Source organism: Alexandromys fortis, unplaced genomic scaffold (genome assembly GCF_014885135.2).
Source record: "Alexandromys fortis isolate MF-2015 unplaced genomic scaffold, M_Fortis_MF-2015_v1.1 scaffold_7, whole genome shotgun sequence".
NCBI lineage: Eukaryota > Metazoa > Chordata > Mammalia > Rodentia > Cricetidae > Alexandromys > Alexandromys fortis.
The window spans coordinates 4,246,470-4,268,122 of record NW_026067920.1 but is presented as its reverse complement, the minus strand read 5'-3'; the positions used below and the strand labels follow the sequence as shown (position 1 = coordinate 4,268,122).

At 49.5% G+C, this 21,653-nt stretch overlaps 1 protein-coding gene across 2 annotated transcripts in view; it reads right to left on the bottom strand.

The window, feature by feature from the left end:
- Zfyve28 (zinc finger FYVE-type containing 28) overlaps window positions 1-21,653 on the bottom strand; it is a 93,199-nt gene that overhangs the window by 19,277 nt on the left and 52,269 nt on the right. Inside the window, exons 4-10 of one of the 2 annotated variants that reach the window (XM_050141357.1) lie at window positions 20,540-20,742; window positions 19,521-19,610; window positions 18,361-18,450; window positions 11,689-11,790; window positions 5,107-6,423; window positions 2,527-2,666; window positions 1,735-2,414 (exon numbers count right to left, since the gene is read on the bottom strand). In XM_050141357.1, coding sequence (XP_049997314.1) covers window positions 2,368-2,414; window positions 2,527-2,666; window positions 5,107-6,423; window positions 11,689-11,790; window positions 18,361-18,450; window positions 19,521-19,610; window positions 20,540-20,742 — 1,989 coding nt within the window. In that variant the 3' untranslated portion in view covers window positions 1,735-2,367. Of the gene's footprint in view, window positions 1-1,734; window positions 2,415-2,526; window positions 2,667-5,106; window positions 6,424-11,688; window positions 11,791-18,360; window positions 18,451-19,520; window positions 19,611-20,539; window positions 20,743-21,653 lie in introns of those variants that run through there. The other variant, XM_050141356.1, reaches the window with a different exon arrangement.

The following is a 21,653-nucleotide window of genomic DNA, read 5'->3' as shown; positions in this document are numbered from 1 at the left end:
TTTGGAGCCTGTCCTGGAACTAGCTCTGTAAACCAGGCTGGTCTCGAACTCACAGAGATCTACCTGCCTCTGCCTCCCGAGTGCTGGGATTAAAGGCGTGCGCCACCATCGCCTGGCTTAGAGTTGTGTTTTAAGAGAACTTTGTGAAGAAATGCTCACAACATCATGCTTTTAGTAGAAAAATAAAACTATTCACAAAATGTAGAAATTTTTATTTACTTCTTTTAGTCTTCTTAATGTTTTTAAAGTTTTTACAATGAGCAGGGACCACACTTACAATCAGAGGTTTTTTTTTTTTTTAAAAAAAAAGGGGATCCGTGTCATTTCTACAGCAAATACTTCTGCAGTGTCCAGGGTGGGAGATAGACTTGAGTGGTTTTCATCCTCTGGCAAGCAGCCAATGGAGTTGGCACCAAAGAATGTTTTGAGTCAGGAAGTTAAGGCCAGGTGGGAGAAAACCAGCTTTTTAAAACCATCAACTCTCACTGGGCTCATGCCTTTAACCTCAGCACTCAGGAGGCAGAGGAAGGTGGATCTCTGCAAGTCCTAGGCCAGGCTATTCTACACAGAGAAACCCTGTCTCGAAAAACCAACCAACCAACCAACCAACCAACCAACCAACCAAACAAACAAACAAACAAACCAAAAACTACCAAACTAAATAAAGTCACCCCCCACCACCAAAAAAAGTTCATCTCTGACCACTGAACAGATAGGAGAGAAGCCAGCAGAAAGCAAAGAACTAAAGAACACAGGCTCCAGAACATTCCGCAGGGTCAGTGCATCTGTGCCGACCAATGACAATGAGCTGCCACCCTTGGGTGACGGTGCTGGTTGTTGAATCAGCCGGGACTAGAAGACCACCTGGGGAGGGGCTTCTCTAGTAGGGCCCACACTCTCTCCCAGGCCATCTGCTTCCATGCATTGGCCCAGACAGGGGCAACCTTCCACCTTCTAGCCACACACACTCCAGGGAAATGGGGGACTCCAGCCTTGAAGGCAGGTCTCTTGTCACAGCTCCCGGCTTCTCTCCCATTTGTAGCACAGAGAGGTAAGTTTCACACACTGGACAGAAGCCTGTGAGCACAGGGCCTACCCACGCTTCATTAGACGCTCCACGCCACATTCCACCAGAGGCCACCCCATGACTAAGTCATAGCAGCAGTGAAATGACTCCTGCTGCTTGCAGAGACTGAATGTAACTGTCCCCTTCAGGGACACCAAGGAGAGGCAGATTAGCATCTGAGTTTGTCTCCCAGCTGCAGAGTTAGAGGAGAATCACGGCCCGCTTGTGATGGATAATCTTGACTGTCAACTTGACTGCATACAGAATGCAACTGAAACAAGATGCTGGGCACTCCTGTGAGGGATTTTCTTAGCCGGGTTATCTGAAGCAGGAAGACCCACAGTTACTGTGGGTGACACCTGCTCACAGGCCACACAGAAGGACAGAGGGGAAGGAAACTTTGCTTTCTGCCTGCTTGTCCTTACCCCACTGGTCATCTAGCCTGTTGTTGAGACAGTCCTTCAACCATCTTAGAATCAGCTTATCCAGGACTGCAACATGGACTGAAGTGAGCAGTTCCCCGGGAATCCTCCAGCAGCCCCAAACTGGGACTGCTGAGACATCAGCCTATGGACTGAACAACTGCCAGGTTTGCAGCCTTACTGGCATGAGCAGCCATTGCTAGAGTCTCAGACCGCATCCTATAAGACAACCTAGCAAATCCCCAAACACACACACGCGCGCACACACACACACACACACACACACAGTTTTGTTCCTTTAGAAAGCCCTGACGAATAGAGCACCCCTGTGCATGAGACCATGTGCGTCATGAGAAAACTTGGTCACAATGTCGTCCCACTAGCCAGACCTGAGGTCTCACTCTGCATTTCAGCAGATGTTCTGCCTGCATGTGGCTGGCCTCTTGCCTCTGTTTGAGAACACACTGTTGTATCATCTCCTTGTAGTCCTGAAGGACCTGCCACGTCCATCTGGTTCCTGGGTAGGTTCCAGTAGCTGGCTTGGTCCCTGAGACATGTGCTCATGACACAGAACACATGACCAGTGCTCCCGTGCCAGTTCTGCCAGTGCTGGGGCAGGAGAGATAGGCAGGTGGCCGCAGGCTGACCTCTTCCAGCTCCCTAAAGCACAGTGCTTGTCCCACATACGGTTGTCTGAGGTTCTGGTCTCCTGCCAAATGCTTGCTCTTCAGACCCTCTGTATCTTCTAAACAGGCTTCCTGGAAGGTGGGAGGTCTTCTGAGCCAGCAGGTGGGTGTCTCACCTTTCCACAGCTGAGTTTTGAGTGTGTGCTGAGCTGGACTGGGTCTAAATGCAGAGGCATGTTGTGAAGAGCCCTGCTCAGGGTGGGAGAAGCTTCCAAATGTTAGATGTTTGCTGGCTGTTACCTGAACAAATAGGAAAAAGAGCAAGTCAAAACTTAAAAAAAAGACACACAACTCTTCCATTAAGGAATTTTTGGGTTTTTGTGACAGCCTTGTATGAAAATAATTCACTCACCAATAAACTGAGCCAGAGGCCTCAAGGTAGCCATTGGCAGCCTTTGGGAAGTTAGTTCATTCCAGTTGACTCGGCTATGAAGCTGGAGCTGCCTCAGGAACAGGAGAGACCTCTGCAGTAGGAGTCCACAGCGGCACCATCTACAATAGCGGGAGTGTGGATGTAGCCCTGCAGACACCAGGGTCTGATTGAATGCACACCAGCCCAACCTGGTCTGGGCTCTGCTTTTCGGTAAAGGTAAGTGGGGGTATCTCCAAAGAGAGTCTGGTGAGGACTTGGGCTAGAGGTTAGGAAGCAAGGTGGAGAAGAGGGTTTGGAGCTCAGAGCCATCTGCCTAACATCAGGAGCAAGCACCCTGATGTCCACCCCTGGGCCATGAAACTTAACACCTCTTCCCTTCAGACACAAGAGAGTAAAGTCCCTCTAGACAGACTTCTTTACATCTGACTTGTTTAGATTTATCTAGAAAGCATGCAAACATTCTATATGTCATTCTAAAACTGAGTTAAATAGAAGTGGTGGTTCCTATAAGTCTATGCAAAGTTCAACACTGCAAGAACAGGCAATTTCAAGTCACTTTGGTTCTTGTTTGGTTGGTTTTGAGACAAGTTCTCACTCTGTAGCCCAAGCTGGCTTCAAATTTGCCATTCTCCTGCCCCAGCTTGCCAAGGGCTGAAACTACAGGCGTGCGTCTGACAAGGCAACTGACTGACTGCGTACTGATGGATTATGCTCTACAGACAGAAAATTACCTAACAACCATGGACCATGTGAAGAAGTTGAACCCCTCACATAAACACTTGTAGGACGGAAGTAACCTCAGACATGTGGAAAACAGCTGGCTGCCAGATGACCTGCATGTTCTACTCCTAGAGACCCAAAATAATGAAAACACCTGTCCACACAAAACTCGAAAAAGAATTCCACAGCAACATTACCAGCCACGAAACACCCTACACAGCTGTCAGCTGTGAAGGGAGAGACATGGCAGGGCCCTCAGCACAGTGAGGAGACACGGGGGAGACATGGAGAGACATGGCAGGGCCCCTCCGCACAGTGAGGAGACACAGGGGAGAGACATGGCAGGGCCCTCCACACAGTGAGGAGACACAGGGGAGAGACATGGCAGGCCCCTCCGCACAGTGAGGAGACACGGGGGAGACATGGAGAGACATGGCAGGGCCCTCAGCACAGTGAGGAGACACAGGGGAGAGACATGGAGAGACATGGCAGGGCCCCTCTGCACAGTGAGGAGATACAGCTGGAGGAGGGCACCGAGTGTCACTCTAGCTGCAGTGTTGATGACCCTTGGAAACACTACTCAGGAAAAGAGGAGGGTCATGGAAGGGCCTGCACTGTATGACTTAGTCTCAATGTCCACAGTCAGAAGATCAAAGATGCCAAAAGCAGATCTGAGGTTACCAGTGGCTAGGGAGTAGGCAGGTTAGGAGCTTCGGCCACAGTGGCTTCTACAGTCCCGTCCCACAGTGTGTAGAGGAGCAAGAGCCATGCGGTGAGCGGGAGAGCCTTGGGATTTAGGACAGACACAAGATCCTGATTAGCTCTTCCCACAGGCTTCCAGGGAGCGTGGTGACCATCTGCTGCACAGGAAGGGATGAGGGATGGGAAGGAGCATCTGCCCATGGCTCAGAAGCTTCTGCCCTCTGATATGCAAATACCCTCCTCCTACATCTGTGCCCTACCTTGTCCTTTGCCTTGTCTCAACCTGTACACACCCAACTGTGTTCGATTCCAGGACCTCTGAGTGGAGACCCTCTCCTACTCTCCCTCCCTTGTCCAGGTAGGTCTCCAACAGGCAGAGTTCTAAAGACATCACAACAATGTATGAGCCACTCAGTCTGGGTTTGCCCCTCCTCCTACCCCCAACATAAAGACAAAATAAACCATGCAATCAACATCAGTGATGCTTGTCAAAAGCTGCTATGGACAGAACACTCAGGTGAGAGGCAAAGACAGAGGCCTCAGTTCTAAAGAAACGTGTCTACTCTAGACTCTACCATGATATCACCAGACCACAGCAGGGAGGGGTCTTCTAGAGAGGGAAGAGCCACAAGGAACAGAGGGAGTACAGAGGTGAGGAAGGCCAGGGGTCTTGGGATACTGCCCAAGAATTTGCCCAAGGGTAGCCTCAAGAGTTCAGCACGGCTTTGTCCACAGTCAGGGTTTCTGGGAATCTCTTTCCAGCTGTGTAAGCCCAGCAGGTATGGCAGTGAAGAAAGGTCTGCAGGCTGTGTGCCTAGTTCCCACTACACCCATTAACCATGGGCTACACCAGGGTTAGAATGAGCTACCAAGATGAAAGAGGGCGACCCTGTGCCCACATTACCTGAAAGATACCCCTGGAGATCATTGGTAAGGTGTTTAACTTAGTGTGGGATGGGAACCTCCAGGGGCCGGTCCATACCTGATCCTTTCAGACATCAAGGCCTTGGGACCAGAACCTGTTGATGGCCAAGAAACCCCACGATGAAGCATCTCAGTGCTTTGAGAATTGGCCAGGACATGTTCTGAATGCAAGAGGATAATAAGTCTGGTCCCTAGAACAGAATCAGCACTTACCTGGAGTCCGACAGGTGCTGGGGTTCTGTCTGGGCCACGTCTTCTCTTGCACTGTCACCCAAGGCCACAGAGGACTTCTCAGGGTCCTGATTTCTGGTCTCTGGCTCTGACAGGTCTTTGACCTCACCCTCTCCTTGCAACCTGCTTGCTGTATCCACCTGAGGCCCTGAGGTGTGTGCCAGGCACTTGTTGGAAGCAGGAGCTTTGGGCTCCTGCCCACTGGAGGCATCTTCTGCAGGCAAGGTGACATTGGAGGAAGGCCAGACTTCATCTAGTCTCTCAGGCTCTTTGTCCCCAGCCTTGGCTAAGCTTACAGAAGGGTTAGAGGCACTAATGATGCTTCCTGGACCACATTTCTCCCGCAGGCGCTCCACTGCATCCTCCCTGCTGTCCCCACAGCTCCCACAGCACACACAGGAGTGGAGGAGGCAGTTGGTGGCTGCAGTGCCGACTTTGTGTGAATTGTCCGCTGTCCCCTCTGCCCTGGGCTCCAATGGGGTAATACCGTGGCCTGTGGCTTCTTGAGTTGCCACGGCTGAGTCCAAGGAGGTGGGAGACTTGGGATTGAAGATGACTGTGGCCGACAGTTTCATGCCCCCGGTCCGATGTGCAATCATCTCGGCGGTCTCAGCATCATCTACACTCACCTCCCAGCCGTCCAGGTACAGCTGTGAGTCCAGGCAGCTGCAGGAAGTGGAGCCCACAAGGCTGGCCAGCTTTATTTTGTCGTCCTCAATGTTGTTGTTGCTCCGGTCTTCCTCCTTCACCAAGGAAGGTGCACCCACCCCCACCTCTCCACTCTGGCTGTCCTGTCCTCTCTGTTGAGCACTGCCCTCCCCGTTACCTGTCAACTCAAATGTACCCCCTGGGGATTCCGACCTGGCAGGAGACTCTGTCACCTCCATGTCATCCATGAAGAATACCCTTTCCTCCTCATCACTGCCCGATTTCAGCTGGGCTCTGGCTGGAGAGGCTTCCCCTCGGGGGCTGGCCTCTGGGCCTGGCCTATGTGCTGGGGACTGGGAGGCGCTGGGCGGGGAAAGCAGAGATGACATCTCATCTCCGGCTCTGTGGACCATGCGGCTAAGTTCCTCCAACTCCTGATCATCATACTGCATTGAGCAGGCCAGTTCTGCCTCTGGGTTGCTGGCACTGGCTGAAAGTGGCTCCTCAGGGGGAAGGGAGGCAGAAAAGGTTGGTGCCAGGGCACTGGGTGCCTGGGCATCTGCCCGGATGGGGAGCTCCACATCCTGAGAAACACAGAGGCTCCGCTCCAGTGTGTGCAGCTCTTCCTCAGTCAGCGCCTGCAGCAGATCCCTGCAGGTCAAGACAGAAACCAGGCTGAGGGTCTCAAATGTCACAGTAGCCTCTGCCAACTGCAGAGGCGATCCCCCAAAGCTGACACCCACACTGAAGAGTCGGGCAGCAAGCACTTGTGCTTGGCATGCGCTGTGCCCTCCACTTTAAAAGGAAGCTCTTTTCTTCATCATAGGGGTGGAAGTGCAAGTAGCTATAATTATATTTGTAAATTATATTTTTAAATGAGATTCTGGAACCTCTCACTAGGAATGCTAAAGCCTCACTGGCCAGAAACATAGCTCAGTGGTGAGCATTTGTCTACCATGCATGAGATTTTGATCATAGGAATATTGTGACTGTATTAATAAAAGCTTTTCATTTTGTTTTTAGTTTTTTTTTTTTTTTTTTTTTTTTTTTTTTTTTTTTTTTTTGAATTTCACGTTGTCAAGGCTGGCCTTGAACTCACTATGGAATGAGGCTGGTCTCAATTTTCTTGCATCCATTTCCTCAGTATTTTGAGTTCAGACATGTGGCAGCAGCCTAGATTGTGTGTAGGTGTGTGTGAACCTGTGGTCATGTGCGTGCAAATGCTGTGTGTGTGTGTGTGTGTGTGTGTGTGTGTGTGTGTGTGTGNTCCTAGTTGTGCTGGAATTAGTTCTTATAGACCAGGTTGGCCTCAAACTCAGAGATCCGCCAGCCTCTGCCTCCTGAGTGCTGTGATTAAAGGCGTGCACCACCACCACCCAACCAATACAAGCTTTTTAAAAAAAATTATTTATTTCTATTTTATGTATATGGGTGCTTTGCCTTCATATATATCTGTGTACCATGTGTACCTGGTTCCCATGGAAGCCAGAGAGGGCATCAAATCCCCTGGAAATGGAGTTACAAATGGTTGTGAGCTACCATGTGGGTGCTGGGAACCAAACCCTGGTCCTGTGGAAGGGCAGTCAGTGTTTTTAGCTGTGAGAAGCAATCTCTTCAACACCAATAAAAACTTTAGAGCAGGTTTTCTCGACCTTCCTAATGCTGTGACCCTTTAATACAGTTAGTTCCTCATGTTGTGGGGACCCAAACCATAAAATTATTTTGTTGTTACTTCATAACTATGATTTTGCTACTGTTATGAGTGGCAATGTAAATATCTGATGTGCAGGATATCTCACACGAGACCCTCAAAGGGGTCATGGCCCACAGGTTGAGAACCTCTGCTTTAAAGAATACCATCAACACATGTCTGTTTACCTAGGAACACACCAGTGGTTTTGTAGGAAGAAGGCAAGCATGGCCTAGCCACCTAGGGCCCCTGGCTGAGTTTGGAATGCGTTCCTCAAGAAGGGGACACTAAAGCTGGGACTTGGACATGCAGCCTGGTTTTGTGAGAGTGGCTAGGATGAGTCTAAGGCAGGGCCGACAGATACACCCAGCAATGTGTCTCCCAGATGATCTAAATCCTGTCAAGCTGACAATGAAGATCAACAACAGTTGGAGAGCAACTGGACACAACAGGTCTGTGGCCTCACTGGCAGCTCTGCCCTGGGCCCTCACGAACACATCCTCTCTGGTCCACGTGTAACGGAACCTTACTTAGCCTGATGGAATGAGGCTGGGCTCCAGTGTGCATTCTTATCAGTGCTCACATATCCTACGTGTGATGCCTATTCAAAACGTACCCCCCTTTTTCTTTTTGATTGATTTTCTTTATGTATTTTGGAGTTAAGTTTTTGGGTTTTTTGTTTGTTTGTTTGTTTGTTTGTTTTGGTTTTTTGGTTTTTCTAAAAAGACAGGGTTTCTCTGTGGCTTTGGAGCCTGTCCTGGAACTAGCTCTTGTAGACCAGGCTGGCCTCGAACTCATAGCAATCTGCCTGCCTCTGCCTCCCAAGTGCTGGGATTAAAGGCGTGCGCCACCACCGCCCTGCTGGAGTTAAGTTCTTAATGGGCCTATTCTCCAATTCTTCAGCCCAGATTTCATTCTCTTGCAGATGTCTATTGGTAAGTGACATTTTTAAATGTAATAACGTCTAATGCATTGTATTTTTAGTGGTGCTGAGAACTGAACCCAGGGCCTCATACACACTAGGTAAAATGCTCAACCCTGTATCACCAACCACACATTCTTTTACAGTTAGCCCTTCTGTGCCCTGTTTAGGAGATGGCTGTCTATTGGACGATTACAACGATCTTGACTGTTTTTCTCCAAAAGCTCAATAGTTTCTCTTTTTACATTTATACCTCTATGCTATCTGGAAATGATTCTGTGATTGCAGTAGCAAGAGATATGCATAAATGAGACTGTTGTGGAATTTTAATTTAAGATGTGTTGCATTTGTTAATGGTGTAGAGCATTTGTTTAATGATGCAAAGATGTGTTGCATTCTTTTATGTTGCATTTGTTTAATTCTGTAAAGCTGTGTTCCTCTCCTGCCTAAAATACCTGACTGGTCTAATAAAGAGCTGAACAGCCAATAGGTAGGCAGGAGAGGGATAGGCGAGGCTGACAGGCAGAGAGAATTAATAGAAGGAAAAAATGAGAAGGAGAGATGAGAAAAGGAAGAGGGAGGACACCAGCGGCTAGTCACCCAGTGACACTGCAAACCATGGAGTAAAAAGTAAAGAACGGTGTACAGAAATAGAAAAAGATAAAAGCCCAGAGCCAAAAGATAGATGGGATAGTTTAAGAAAAGCTAATTAGAAACAAGCCAAGCTTAAGGCCAGGCATTCATAAGAAAGAATAAGTCTCCTTGTGATTATTCGAGGAAAGAAAACAACAACATGAGACTTTTTTCTCATATTAATTCCCATTAGCTCAGCCCATTTACTGGAGAAAAAATAAAATGCCGCACTGTTCTGCAACACCTCATGGCCATAAGTTGGGGAACTGCATATTGGTCCATATGATATTCTGTTCATATTTTATTTGTGGGAGGCTTATAAATAATGGATTAAATTCTCTCAATACATCCTGTATTTCTTCTGTCAGCTGATTACTTTGTAAAATTTGTTACTTTAACTCAACTTGTCAAATTCACTGACAGAATTGTTCATAGTATCTGTGACATTTGTAGTGATGTCTCCTATCCATTATTTTTCTTTCTTACTTTCATTTCCTTTCTTAATTTTGCATTGGCTGGACTTGAACCCAAATATTGGAGTTATAGGTGTGTGACACCATGCCCAGTTTTTCGCTTGTTTGTTTTGGTGTGTAGAGGGGTCTGTCTTACACTACTTTTAAAGCAATATTTTATTCCCCCCTCACTATGTTTAAGATTGTCTTTGTTGTTGGCAATTTTACTGTGACATGCACAGGGATGTTTTATGTTTCTCTTGCTTGCGATGTGAGCATCCTGAATATTATGGGTAAACTTTCCATCAGTTTTGGAAAATCCTAGGCCATTTTCTTTGGATATTGCTTCTGCTTATTCTCTCTTTTCCCTTTCTGGGATCAGCGGCGTGTGTTAGCCACTCGAGTGTGCTGCACGTGTCTCTCCTACAGATGGTTCTGTCTGCTTGCTTCCTCACTTTTTGTGCTCCAGTGTGTGCTTCCTCTGCTGGTCTTCCCTCAGCTTCAACGTGCTGGGTCTGATCTGCTGTTAGGCCTACCCATTGCTTTTATTTTCCGACAGTGAACATTTTAGCTCTTCTCCAGTCCCCTCTCTATTGTATGTTCTGCGGTACAGTCATTCATTATGGATAACTAGCTTATGCATCACATGTTCTTCTCCTGACCATTGATCACATTTTCTTGCCTCCACAGGTCTGAACTGCATGATGGACATCAAACCTAAAATGCTCTAGCAGTGGCAAGTGATGCTGTCTTGGGCGATTAGGGTCCATTGTCACGCTGGCTCAGACATCCAACAAGTTTATTGCTACTCTGAGGCTGGTGGGCCTCCATCTTCCCATACTCGTAGAGAACGAGTCTGCCCTTCTGAGTCCCAGCTCAGCCTCCAACCTCCCAACCCTCCAATCCATGAGCCTTCAACATTTGGCAAAAGTCTCCAGGGCAGATTGGCAGTGAGCCTAGGGCATACATCTGTCTCCCGAGAGTGCAGGACTGTTCCTAAGGGGCTTTGTACCTGGGCTCCTCCTGCACCTGAACCCAGCGGCTACGCTGCCTGGCTGCCCTTAGGGCTGATTATTCTACTAGCCCACTGCACCTGGGTTCTGGCCTCCAGCCTGAACCTTGGGCAAAGAAAGACTTGCCTGAAATTGTCAAATACTTCCTGGGAAGAAGAGCCAGGTATCTCTGTGCCTAGCTCTCTCCTAAGCTCACAGAGCTTCCTCTCATTACCCCAGCGCCTGCCCCATCCCTCCTACAAGAACCACCTCTGCCAAAGCATGGTTGTGCTTTCCTTCCTGGCCTCAGCATTGTCTGTGATTTCTCCTCATTTACTGTCATCCCTTGTCCTGGAACCAAGAAAGGCCTCCAAGTCTAAGGTCTGCATTCCACTCAGAGGGAGAGAGAAACAGCTAGAGCCATCTACAGGATAAACTGAACTGTCAGGTAGACTGAGTACCCTGCTCCCAGTCTGCTGACTCCCCGAGGTCCCAAGACTTCAAGGCTGCCCACAGGGGTCTCTTCTTGCGGCGTCTATTCTGGCATAGTTCTATGTTCCATGCACCCTCAAAGAAATTCTGGCCTTGAAGGCTGTGCCTGAGACCACCCTGTGCTGAGCCTAAATCCACCCTATTCTGTGCCTCACTGGCTGTGCTCAGCGCAGGGTCTAAGGAAGCTCTGGATATTTGGATAGACCCATGGATGGTGCTACAAAGACCCATCCAGCACAGTCGCTCACTGTCTAGAGCCAAAGGAGGAAACACCAGGAAGACACTTAGGAGATGGGTGGTCGTGGCCTCTACATGGTTTCCAGACCATCATGAGGCCATCCCTAGGGTATGAACAACCCATCCCACCAAGCCACTGGGCAGAATGCTCAGTCCAACAAGAGAAAGGTATGATACAGTAGAAGAGATTCGGCACATCCACAGGAGCCTAGCAAACCAGGACTGACATATGAGCTTCCTAAAAGGAACTTCGGGGCTTTCATGAACTGAGAGCAAACACTGAGCTCTGTGGTATACCCAAGGTTGGGCAGTGTGAAGTTTATGATTCCTTAAAGCTTGGCACGCAAGAGCTGCCAACCACTCTGAGGTCCAGGCAGAGCAGATAAAGGTTGGCTTCAGCCACTGTGGACATAGGTATCACACAGGAGGGTGTGTGGCCAGCTCTCATTGATTCAGGGGGCTGAGCACTTGACTTCAACAACCGTCCCCAGCCCTCACCTTATTTTCCGCAGCAACGTGTGGAAGGGCCGGAACAGCTCGGACATATCCTCCACCTTCCGGTCCAAGTTCAGGGGTCCATCTGCATAGACCACAAGGCCACTGCATTCAAGACACACAAGCCAGTTTGGTTAGGCTCTACGGGCCTCTGAGTGAGCCCTGTAATTTCAGCTTCAACATATGTAAGAAGACTGACAGTCAGCTCGAACCTGGGGCAGCCCCAGAGCAGAGCTTAGCAATAGCTTGTCCCTCTGCCTCCTATAAACAGAGTTTCAGTAAGTCAAGGGAAAGGTGATGCCAGTTACTATCCAGACTTTGCCGTCAAGTTTATTAGCTTGGTTCACAGTGGGGATCTAACAACCATGGAGTGTATTTCCTCACCTCAATGCTGCAGAGAAATAAGATGGAGATGTATTGCTAACATCTACCTCAGTGAAAGTGAAAAGCAGAATCTGTAGAGGCTCATAGGAATCAGGCCTGAAACTGTCATTTCAAAAGCCAAGCATGAGCTAGAAGAACAAGTTTCTATACCACCCGTCAGGGTAGGAAACAGCCTGCTGTCTACTCCAGACCACACCAACCCTTTCCCAGATGCCCCCACCTGAGGCTGGGGCTGTCTTCACTGTCCCCTCCCTGTACCGAGCACCCAGTCAACACCTGCTGACACCACCTGGAAGCCCCAGAGCCACTGTCCAGCTCTGAGAGTGCCTCCACCAGCCAACTCCCAACTCATCTCCTTCAGGATGTTATGCCTGGACCCTTCTCCAGTATCTCCTCCGGTGCCTCTGGGGCCCAGGCACTCATGTTGATGTGTCTCGGGAGTCCACTGAACATTTACCTGTGCCTCTGCTCCCTCATCTGAGCACATAGTAGGGTTACTTGGGCTTTCTGCTTGGAGATCCCTGCTTGTTTCCACAGCTGTGACATGGTCTCCTTGCCAGCAGAGCCCCAGCTTGCCACCATCCCACCCAGAATTCCTGTCAGTTCCTAACGGTCTTCTTTAACATACCCGGGTTGGTAAGAAAAGTGACAAACAGGATGAAAGGGACTATTTTCTACTTAGAAGGTTGGATTCTGTGTGCAAAGCAAGAACCAAAAGTCATAGAAGAAAACAGGGGCTGTGCTGCCTCTGGACTCGGTGATCTGCTAAGCTCACACCAAGCAAAAGCAGGTTGTGATGGGGGCTATATAAATAAGGCCAAAACTGAGAAAGGAGAGAGCATGAGACTGTGTGTGTGTGTGTGTGAGAGAGGGGGGGGGGAGAGGGAGAGAGAGAGAGAGAGAGAGAGAGAGAGAGAGAGAGAGAGAGAGAGAGAGGAGACAGAGACAGAAAGAGAGAAAACAGGCTTACGAGACTGGAGAGTAAATTCAAATTGCATGGGGCAGGTGGCAAGCAGGCTGGAGACACAGTGATGTGTAGTCACGACAGAATTCCTTCTTACTTAGGGGATCTGAGCCTGTTTTCTCCTTGAATTTCAACTGATTCTATGAGGCCCACTGCACTATTGAGGGCAATATACCAAACTCAAAACTCTATTAATTGCATGTTAACTCATTTTAAAGATGCATTCACAACATCCAGACTGGGCTGTGGCTAAATATCTACACACAGAGCCAGCGACAACAGTGTGTGATGTGGCGGCCACGTTCCACAGCACTCACTGAATAGAGCATTCCTTCCTTCTCGAATGCTCCTGGCATCCTGATCTGGGATCCTCTGGCCACAGATGGAGGGGTTTCTGATCTCTTAATTCCATTTCCCTGGCCTTCATGTCTGTCTAAGTGGCCAGGCCATCATTTTTATTTGTAGTAAGTTTGAAACACACTGTATGAATCCTTTTTGCCTTGTGTTTCCTTTTTGAAGGTTTTTTTCCCTCTTTAGGCCCATGAAGGCTCCATAAAAATTTAAAGGCCAGGCAGTGGTGGCACACGCTTTAATCCCAGCACTTGGGAGGCAGAGGCAGGTAGATCTCTGAGTTCAAGGCCAGCCTGGTCTACTGAGTAAGTTCCAGGACAGCCAGAGCTGTTACATAGAGAAACCCTGTCTTGAAAAACCAAAAAGAAAAAAAAATTAAAGGCTAAAATGGCAAGTTTTATGTTATATGTGGTTTACTTTACCACCATAGTAAAAGCACTTGCGTTTCTGTTTACAGAAGAGTTAATAATTTTTACAGAGCGCTGAGGCTGTAACTCAGTTGGTAGAGCACCTGTCTGACATGCATGAGGCCTAGGTTCTAACCCCAGCAGTGTAAGCTTATCATGTAGGAGATGGAAACAAGAAAACCAGACGTTCAGGTCCTTGTTTGGATCCACAGCAAGGAACAGCCTGAGATACCTGAGACCCTAAAAAAGGCCTGCTGGTGGTGGCGCACGCCTTTAATCTCAGCATTCAGGAGGCAGAGGCAGGTGGATCTCTGTGAGTTTGAGGCTAGCCTGGTCTACAGAGTGAGTTCCAGGACAGCCAAGGTGATACATAGAAAAACTCTGTCTCAAAAAAAAAAAAAAAAAAAAAAAAAACCTACCAAACAAACAGAAAAAGCAATCTTGTAGGCCAGCATTTGGTGATGATCTTGTATCTAACATAGTGAGGATGCTTCCGTGACACTAGTGTTTCCCTCTAAGATTTTCGTGACAGAAGTATCACTTTTAATCAGTGCCTTGGTTTTGGATATTCGGTCCCTCAAATGTTTTCTTTAAAAGCAATAGTCTCTGGATAATCTGCATAAATATGTATCTGAGCCTTGTCAGATCAAAGTGGCAAAATTCTTTTTTTTCTTTAAATATTTATTTATTTATTAAGTATACACTATTTTGTCTGTGTGTATGTCTGCAGGCCAGAAGAGGGCACCAGACCTCATTACAGATGGTTCTGAGCCACCATGTGGTTGCCGGGAATTGAACTCAAGACCTTTGGAAGAACAGGCAATGTTCTTAACCACTAAGCCATTTCTCCAGCCCCCAAAGTGGCAAAATTCTACCAAAGCCCACTGTGCCCCCACCCTCCAGGCTCTATGGGACTGCAGTAAGTGCAGGAGGGAAGCCTGTCTTCCCATGGAGATACACAACCACACACAACCCTAGTTATACCACTGCAGGACCAGAAAATAGGGGAGAGAGAGAGAGAGAGAGAGAGAGAGAGAGAGAGAGAGAGAGAGAGAGAGAGAGAGAGAGAGAGAGAGAGAGAGAAACACTCATGCACCCCACTCCGTGAGTGAATGTGTAAATGTGGGTGGTGGAAGTGGCCACAAAGGACAAGGGGTGTGAGGAGTCTGGGTGATACAAGTATGCTGAAATTAGTGTCAACCAGTACACGAGTCTAGCTGTGGTGAAACTGTGACCTGAGTATTTGTGGCTGGGTCAGATAGTAGGAAGTTGTACTTATGGAATATTAAAAACCAAATAGAGTAAGCACAGCCATTATGTGAACCTGGAGGGACAGAAGAAAGAATCGGGGAGAAGGTGGATGCAGGAGGCAGAGGCCAGGCTGGGGCATCCCACGGGTGTGGGAAGGTCTATTATCGAGGAGGTGGAGCTCTGGCAGGTTATGAACAGGTGCAGTGTTCTTGTTTGAAGATGCCAGGACCACTGTTACTCTAGGAGGGGAGGAGGTGTCACTACTCAGACAAGGGGGCAGGACTAAAGTGTAGGTGGGGCCAAGGGCCAGGCTCACACAGATGGCAATGGGTGGGGGGCGGTACTAGATCTGGCTACAGGGTTGCTGAGGTGTGGACAAACCTTGTGGGGAGAAATGGCTGATGCAGAGTGGACCCAGGTGTATCAGGGCATGGGCCTGTGGGATTCTGGGCTGGTAGGCAATAGTGGCCCTGTGGCACAGGCCCATGTTGGCCAACCAGATGTGCTGGCTGGAAAGTGACACTCAATCTATAGGATCGGGGTTCTTTATTCTTTTAAGGAACTGCTTTAAGATAAATACCTTAAAAATACATCTGAACATAAAGGGAAGCTGCTCCCCAGACCCAGCCTCTCCTGCACAGAAATGCCAGGACCCCCGGGATGAGTGTGGGGCCAGGTACACAGGTCCTCAGCGGACAATGCACCTCACGATCCCTCAGATCCACACCTGGTTCTGAGGTTAGAGGCTTGCTTCTGAGGACCCTGTCATGAGCCAAACCTCCACTCTCTGAGTTCCGTGTTCCTGTATCTGCTCTCCTTTCCTATACCCTGCATCTTCTCTGCCTTGTGGAGAGCCCTTCAATCATCGCAGCTCTTTCCAGACCTCCTTACACCCTGAGTAGAAGGAGCGTCCTATCTACCTCTAGACGCCACCTAGAACAAAACTCACACCCACAGTGGCCTCATTAACTCCAGGACTACTGATCTGGGTGGGCTACTGACCCAGTTGCCAGCAGTATGAACACTGACATCAGCACACAGAACATCCATGATGCTGGTCAGAGAGGAGTGGTCATTGTTCATCAGCCATACATGTCCAGGCACAGGTGAACAAACATGGAAAACAGACTCCAGGATAAAACTGAGTATGGTGGGGTATGCCTGTGATCTGGTACTGATGGAGTAGAGACTGGAGAAGCAGGGTCGTCATTTGCTACATAATGAGTTCAAGGCCAGCCGGGGTTATAGGAAACTGTCTTAAACCCCACCCTCATCCTCCAACCAACAAACAACGAGAAAGAAAACAGATTCCAGAGTTAAATCAGGAAACAGTGAGAGCAAGGGCTGTCTGACACCTCTGTTTATTTTAAAACTAGTCTGCTGCCTAAGATAAGCTTCAGGGTGCTCCCAGAGACTTTGGAATAAGTTTTCTCCTAATCACACCTGCACTCACCCAGGAGCAGCGGGCAGAGCAGGGAGGAAAGGCATACCCAGAAATGGCAGCTGGTTCTGCAGAGTTTCCCAGGAAAGCCAGCCCTTGGATGGGTAAGTGTCAGGTACTGTACTTCAAAGCACCTACAAGGGTCTGTTAAAACGAGGGACAGGGTTTTGTGTTACAGGGTCAATTCTCAGAGACATAAAGATAAGGGTCAATACCTATTCTTAAAAACTCTCAGACATGTGCAGTGGTGACACATGCCTTTAATCCCAGCACTCGGGAGGAAGAGGCAAGCGGATGTCTGTGAGTTCAAGGCCAGCCTGGTCTACAGAGTAAGTTTTAGGACAGCTCTAAAGCTACAGAGAAATCCTGTCTCAAAAAAAAAAATTAAATAAATAAATAAATAAATAAACAAGCAAAAAACTCTCAGACCCATGCTGGTCAGTATAAACAAACAAGATTTAGAGTCCAAAGAGTTTTCTGTTTTATTTTTCAGACAAAGAGGTAGGACCAAAAAAGTACACCATTTCCTCTTACTGAACCACAGAGACACCTGTCAATCAGCACAGGCCTACAGGTCTCCTGGGAACAGCCACTTCAGCCCACTTTATGTGAGCTGGGGGCAGCTCAACATCCTCAGAAGGCATGACACCCCCAGACTCTGCTGATGAAGGGCATTTTAAAGGGCAGCCCTGGAGTGTGATGTGGTACTCTGGGTATGTTGAAGAGAAGAAAGAGAACTCTGTAAGGAGAGGGGGAGTGTATGAGGCAGGGGGCCAGAGGTGCTGGACCATTAGAGGGCTCTGGAAACACCAGCCATTGCTCAAACATTACTCTGAAGACATCTAAAATACACAAGCCAGAAGCCTGGCAAGGAGCAAGACTTGGCACCAGCGCCCTGCACTTGCCTGTGCAATGGAGGAAAGTGCCCCATTTTTGAGAGACCAGAACATTGACTGTCCTGAAGCAGCTCCATGTCTCCACTTCCCATGGGAAAGTATCTTCACCAGGCTGCTGTGTGTCTGTCTTCTAGGTTCCCGAGGTCCTGCTGTGAACAGGATCTGGACCCATCCTGGCCTCTATGCCCTCTCCTTCTCCCCACAGGTTGCAACATCCCCACTCTGGGCCCAACTATGCTCCTGTATTCCAGGTGGTATAACTGGACCATCCCTCCCCAAGACTGCAAACCCAGGCAGCCTTCACCAAGCTCCCCAACCCCATTAACACCCACCCGACAGAAAGATGGAGCACAGAGGGGGAAGAAGCTCCAACAGTTGGGCTCTGCCTGTGGCCACGGCACTGAGAATGTCCAGCAAGTGACTGAGCACATTGTCTCTGAGGGATGTGAGGCCCCAAATCCTGCATGCTTTCTTGATGCCCTGAACCCCACAAGAATCCAAAGGCTGACCTGTGAGTTCCTCGTTCTCTCCAGATCTGTTTTACCATTCTGGTGGGAAAGGGCCCACCAAGTCTCCTATTTAGCCAGGAGGCCACAGGTCACCTGAACCTACTGTGCTCCATCTCCCCGCAGGCCAGAAACTATTTGCTTAAACCAACCTTATTCTCCTTTGAGAGCTGGGGCGGGCCCCTCATCCTCCTGCCACCATCCAGCCTGCCTCCCACAGCCCTGCATGGTTGCTCTATACCCAAGAGACCCTGCATGGTGTGTGGGTCCGAGTGGCAGGGCTCACTGTCTCAGTCTGTAACAGGAGCTCCCACAGCCCCCACCAGGGGAAGCATGAAGTTCTCTATACACTTGGCTCCTCATCTGCCAAGGCAGAACAGGGGACCAGATTGGGACTGCTAGGGGTTGACAGGAGCCGAGTCTGCAGGGTGTGAGCACCACCATCACCAGTAGCCAGGAAGTGGAGGGCACTCACCACACAATGGCCAGCCGAGGAATGGTGAACATGAGGGCAGGTTCATAGTCGTCGATCATGTCCTGGGTCAGATAGCCGAAATCCAAGGCTCTGGCAGAGGGAAAGGGAGTGAGGGGTATTGGTAGGTAGACTCCACGTGTTGGGAGCAGAGCACCCAGCCTTCCTAGTAACCCCAGGGGACAGGCAGGTGAGGAGAGTCATGCATGGAAGACAAGGCCGTGCTCTGCTTGGAAAGCCCCAGAAGAGCGGCCAAAGCTCAGTCTTTTTCCTGCCCCACCTGTCCCAGAAAAGAATGGGAGGGGGCAGGAGGTGGGTGGTGTGTGTGAAGATACCCGTCATTTGGTCAGTGTCTGTCATCACCCGTGCTTTGCCTACCCTTGAAGCCAAGGCAACACAAGGGTCAAGCACAAACACGGGGCAAGAATATTCCCCAATCCAGCACTCCTAGAGAATCTAGGTTAGTTCCCGTCCCCCACCGTAAGCAGGTGGCTTTCCCAACATAACACCCCATAAACAGGTGCTGCACCATCAGGACTTCAAAGCAAAATGGATTTTCTGTCACCCTGTTTTCTGGCAAATTGAAACACTTGTGAAAGCAGACCCGGCGAACGATCAGCCTTTTAAAAATAACAACTTGTGGTGTGATTTAGTCAGTTTCAAAACCAGCACTACTGTCAACACTGGGGGAATCTCAGCCCCAGACTCTGTTTGCAGACTCTGACTGAACTGACAAACAAGGCCTGATGGAAGCAGCGATGACCCATCCACCCATGCCGATCAGGCCTGCACCCTCAGGGACCCCCATGCTCTGTGAGGACAGCAGAAGCAGGAGGAGGAAAGTGGGAGATGAGGGCGCAGAGAGGAGAGGGAGGCAGGGGGTGAGGGAACTAGGGGATATATGTGGGGGAGGGGGATCTAGACAGCAGCTGCCTACTAAGGGAGAGACTTCTGCTGTCTGTCTGTCTGTCTGTCTGTCTGCCACAAGACTCCGCTAAAGCACCTGCCCTTTCGGCCCAGCGCAGAGGGAACCTGGGGAGAGAGTGAGTGAGGGCACTGCCTTCTGGGCGCCAGCAGGCATGATGGGTAAGGAAAGCAGCAGGGTGCTGTCTCCCTAACCTGGGTGTCCCTGACAAGATGCCATCTAAGCAGCCGGCCCTCACCTCTCCACTGTCTCGCAGAAGAGCACGATGACCTCCTGCTGCACATAGTACTCTCTGGGGGACTTCACAGGCACCATGGCTGAGACATAGCTGCAACATGGAGATTGTCAGACCTTTGTTCCCCAACTTCCCAGGCTTCCCCAAACAAGAACATTAAATCAAAACCACAGCCTTTGATACTACCACTACGAAATGCCACTGAGATCATAAATACGCAGCTCCAAGCTTTACAGAGATAATTTAAGTCAGAGTTCCTGCTAACCCAGGCTTTATATGGCACTTCCTCATGACCCCAGTCCTGCTCCAGTTTAGACTTGATTGCCATGAAACCGCCCCATCCACTTAAGTGTTCCCACCTTGACCCTAGCTCTGAGGAAGCAATGCATTCGCATATATGAACCCATGAATGGGGAGCAGGTGCCTGAGACAATCCCTCCCCCCACAGAGTGCAAGGTCAGACCCTGTGCATCCCAACTGCCCAGGAGTGGTCCCAGATGTGCACAGGACTCACAGGATATTTGCTGAGCAGCTGTGGGATGCTTATCTACCTGATCCCAGGTGAGAACGCTTTCAGGCCTTCTGAACTACCAACTCTCTAATCTTTTTCTTGCTATGAGACACAAGAAAATAATACTCAATTGTCTGCACCCTGACTTCTGAGAGCACACCTTCTTCTAGAGGCCGTTCATGGTATCCCACACTCAGTCTTTATAAACAGAGGCCACTGAAATCAAGGATCTCCTGTCTGTGAGCATCACAAAGTTGGTCCACAGAGCACAGCAGGCCTCTCCTGAGCCCTGTGCCCCAGGGGTTGTGACTGCCAGAGCCCTGCCAGACTCCATGGCCTCTGATCTCCCTCATCCCTCGAAGGCTCCCCAGGGGCTAGTCACCCAACTCCTCCTTCATCATTTTCTACATGGAGACATCAAGACGTGCCCCCAGAGCTGGCACCCCAAACTCATGAGCAAAAGGCATGGTTCCAAAGGTCTAAAGCACATCCACGGGGCCCTCAAGGTCACCTCAGCTCGAACTCGGCAAACAGAACATCAAAATGCCTCAGCGCTTCCCGCATCTTTTCCGTGTAGGTGTTGAGGTCTCGTAGTGCCTGGTCACGGAGAGTGCCCCGCACATCCTCCAGGCTGCGCGTCAGTTCCTTGGCCAGTGGCCGCATAGCCATGCTCTCGAGCTCACGGTTCATGATGATGGAGCCAGCTGCCAGGCACTGTGGGCAGGAAAGTATGCTTAAGAGTGACCTGTAGCTCTTAGAAAGAGCATGGCCTCAGGGAACTTGACCCTGTGCACCTCAAGACCTCAGGGCCCAGTGTAAGACACAATGCAAGGGGTAGATAAACCCAGTAATGTGATTCTTACTGCCTCCTGGCCCAGGGTGACTGCTAGGAGCCAAGAGCATCCAGAGGCCACACTTGGGGTTGTGTCCTGGAACAAGACAGCAGCAAGAGTCCAGCTACCCTCCAGGCCATGACCTTTATGGGAAGTCATAGATGCCTCTTGCACACATACATCTAATGCTAATAGGAACATGATCTCCCCATACACATAATCATCCACCAAAAAAAGTACCCCACTCGCGGTTGGTGAGGAGGCCTCCATGTACCCCAAACCTGCACATCTGTGAGAGACCCCAGCTATGCTCAGAAATATAGGATATTTGTTTACTATTCTCAAGACCAAGGAGTACACACAGCCTCCAGTTGGCTTCTTTTGGTATAGAAAAGAAGCTCAGTCTACTAGCTGGCTTTCACCAGTTTAGGGCAGAACCAAGCTACCAGCCAATCCCATCAGCATGAATCAGGACAAGAAGCAATTTCCTGTCAGCTGAGGCAATGGGTTACTGATTTCCCAGGTCTATCCTGAATGGGAGCATTAAACTGCAGGTGCCAAGCCTATGCAGCAGCCACATTAATGGAGCAGGAGGCAGGTAAGATCCGGGGTTGCACAGGGAGGGGTGTCAGGGATTCGAGGACAGCACAGGGGATGACAGGTTGCAGTCATAGCCCTGGGATCCCCTGGGTTTTGAAAACATGGACAAGGGAGATAAGCTGGAGCTTCACTTTGTTGAGGAGTACAGAAGTCCCCAGCTAGGAAGTAAGTCCCCTACGACCCCACTGGGGA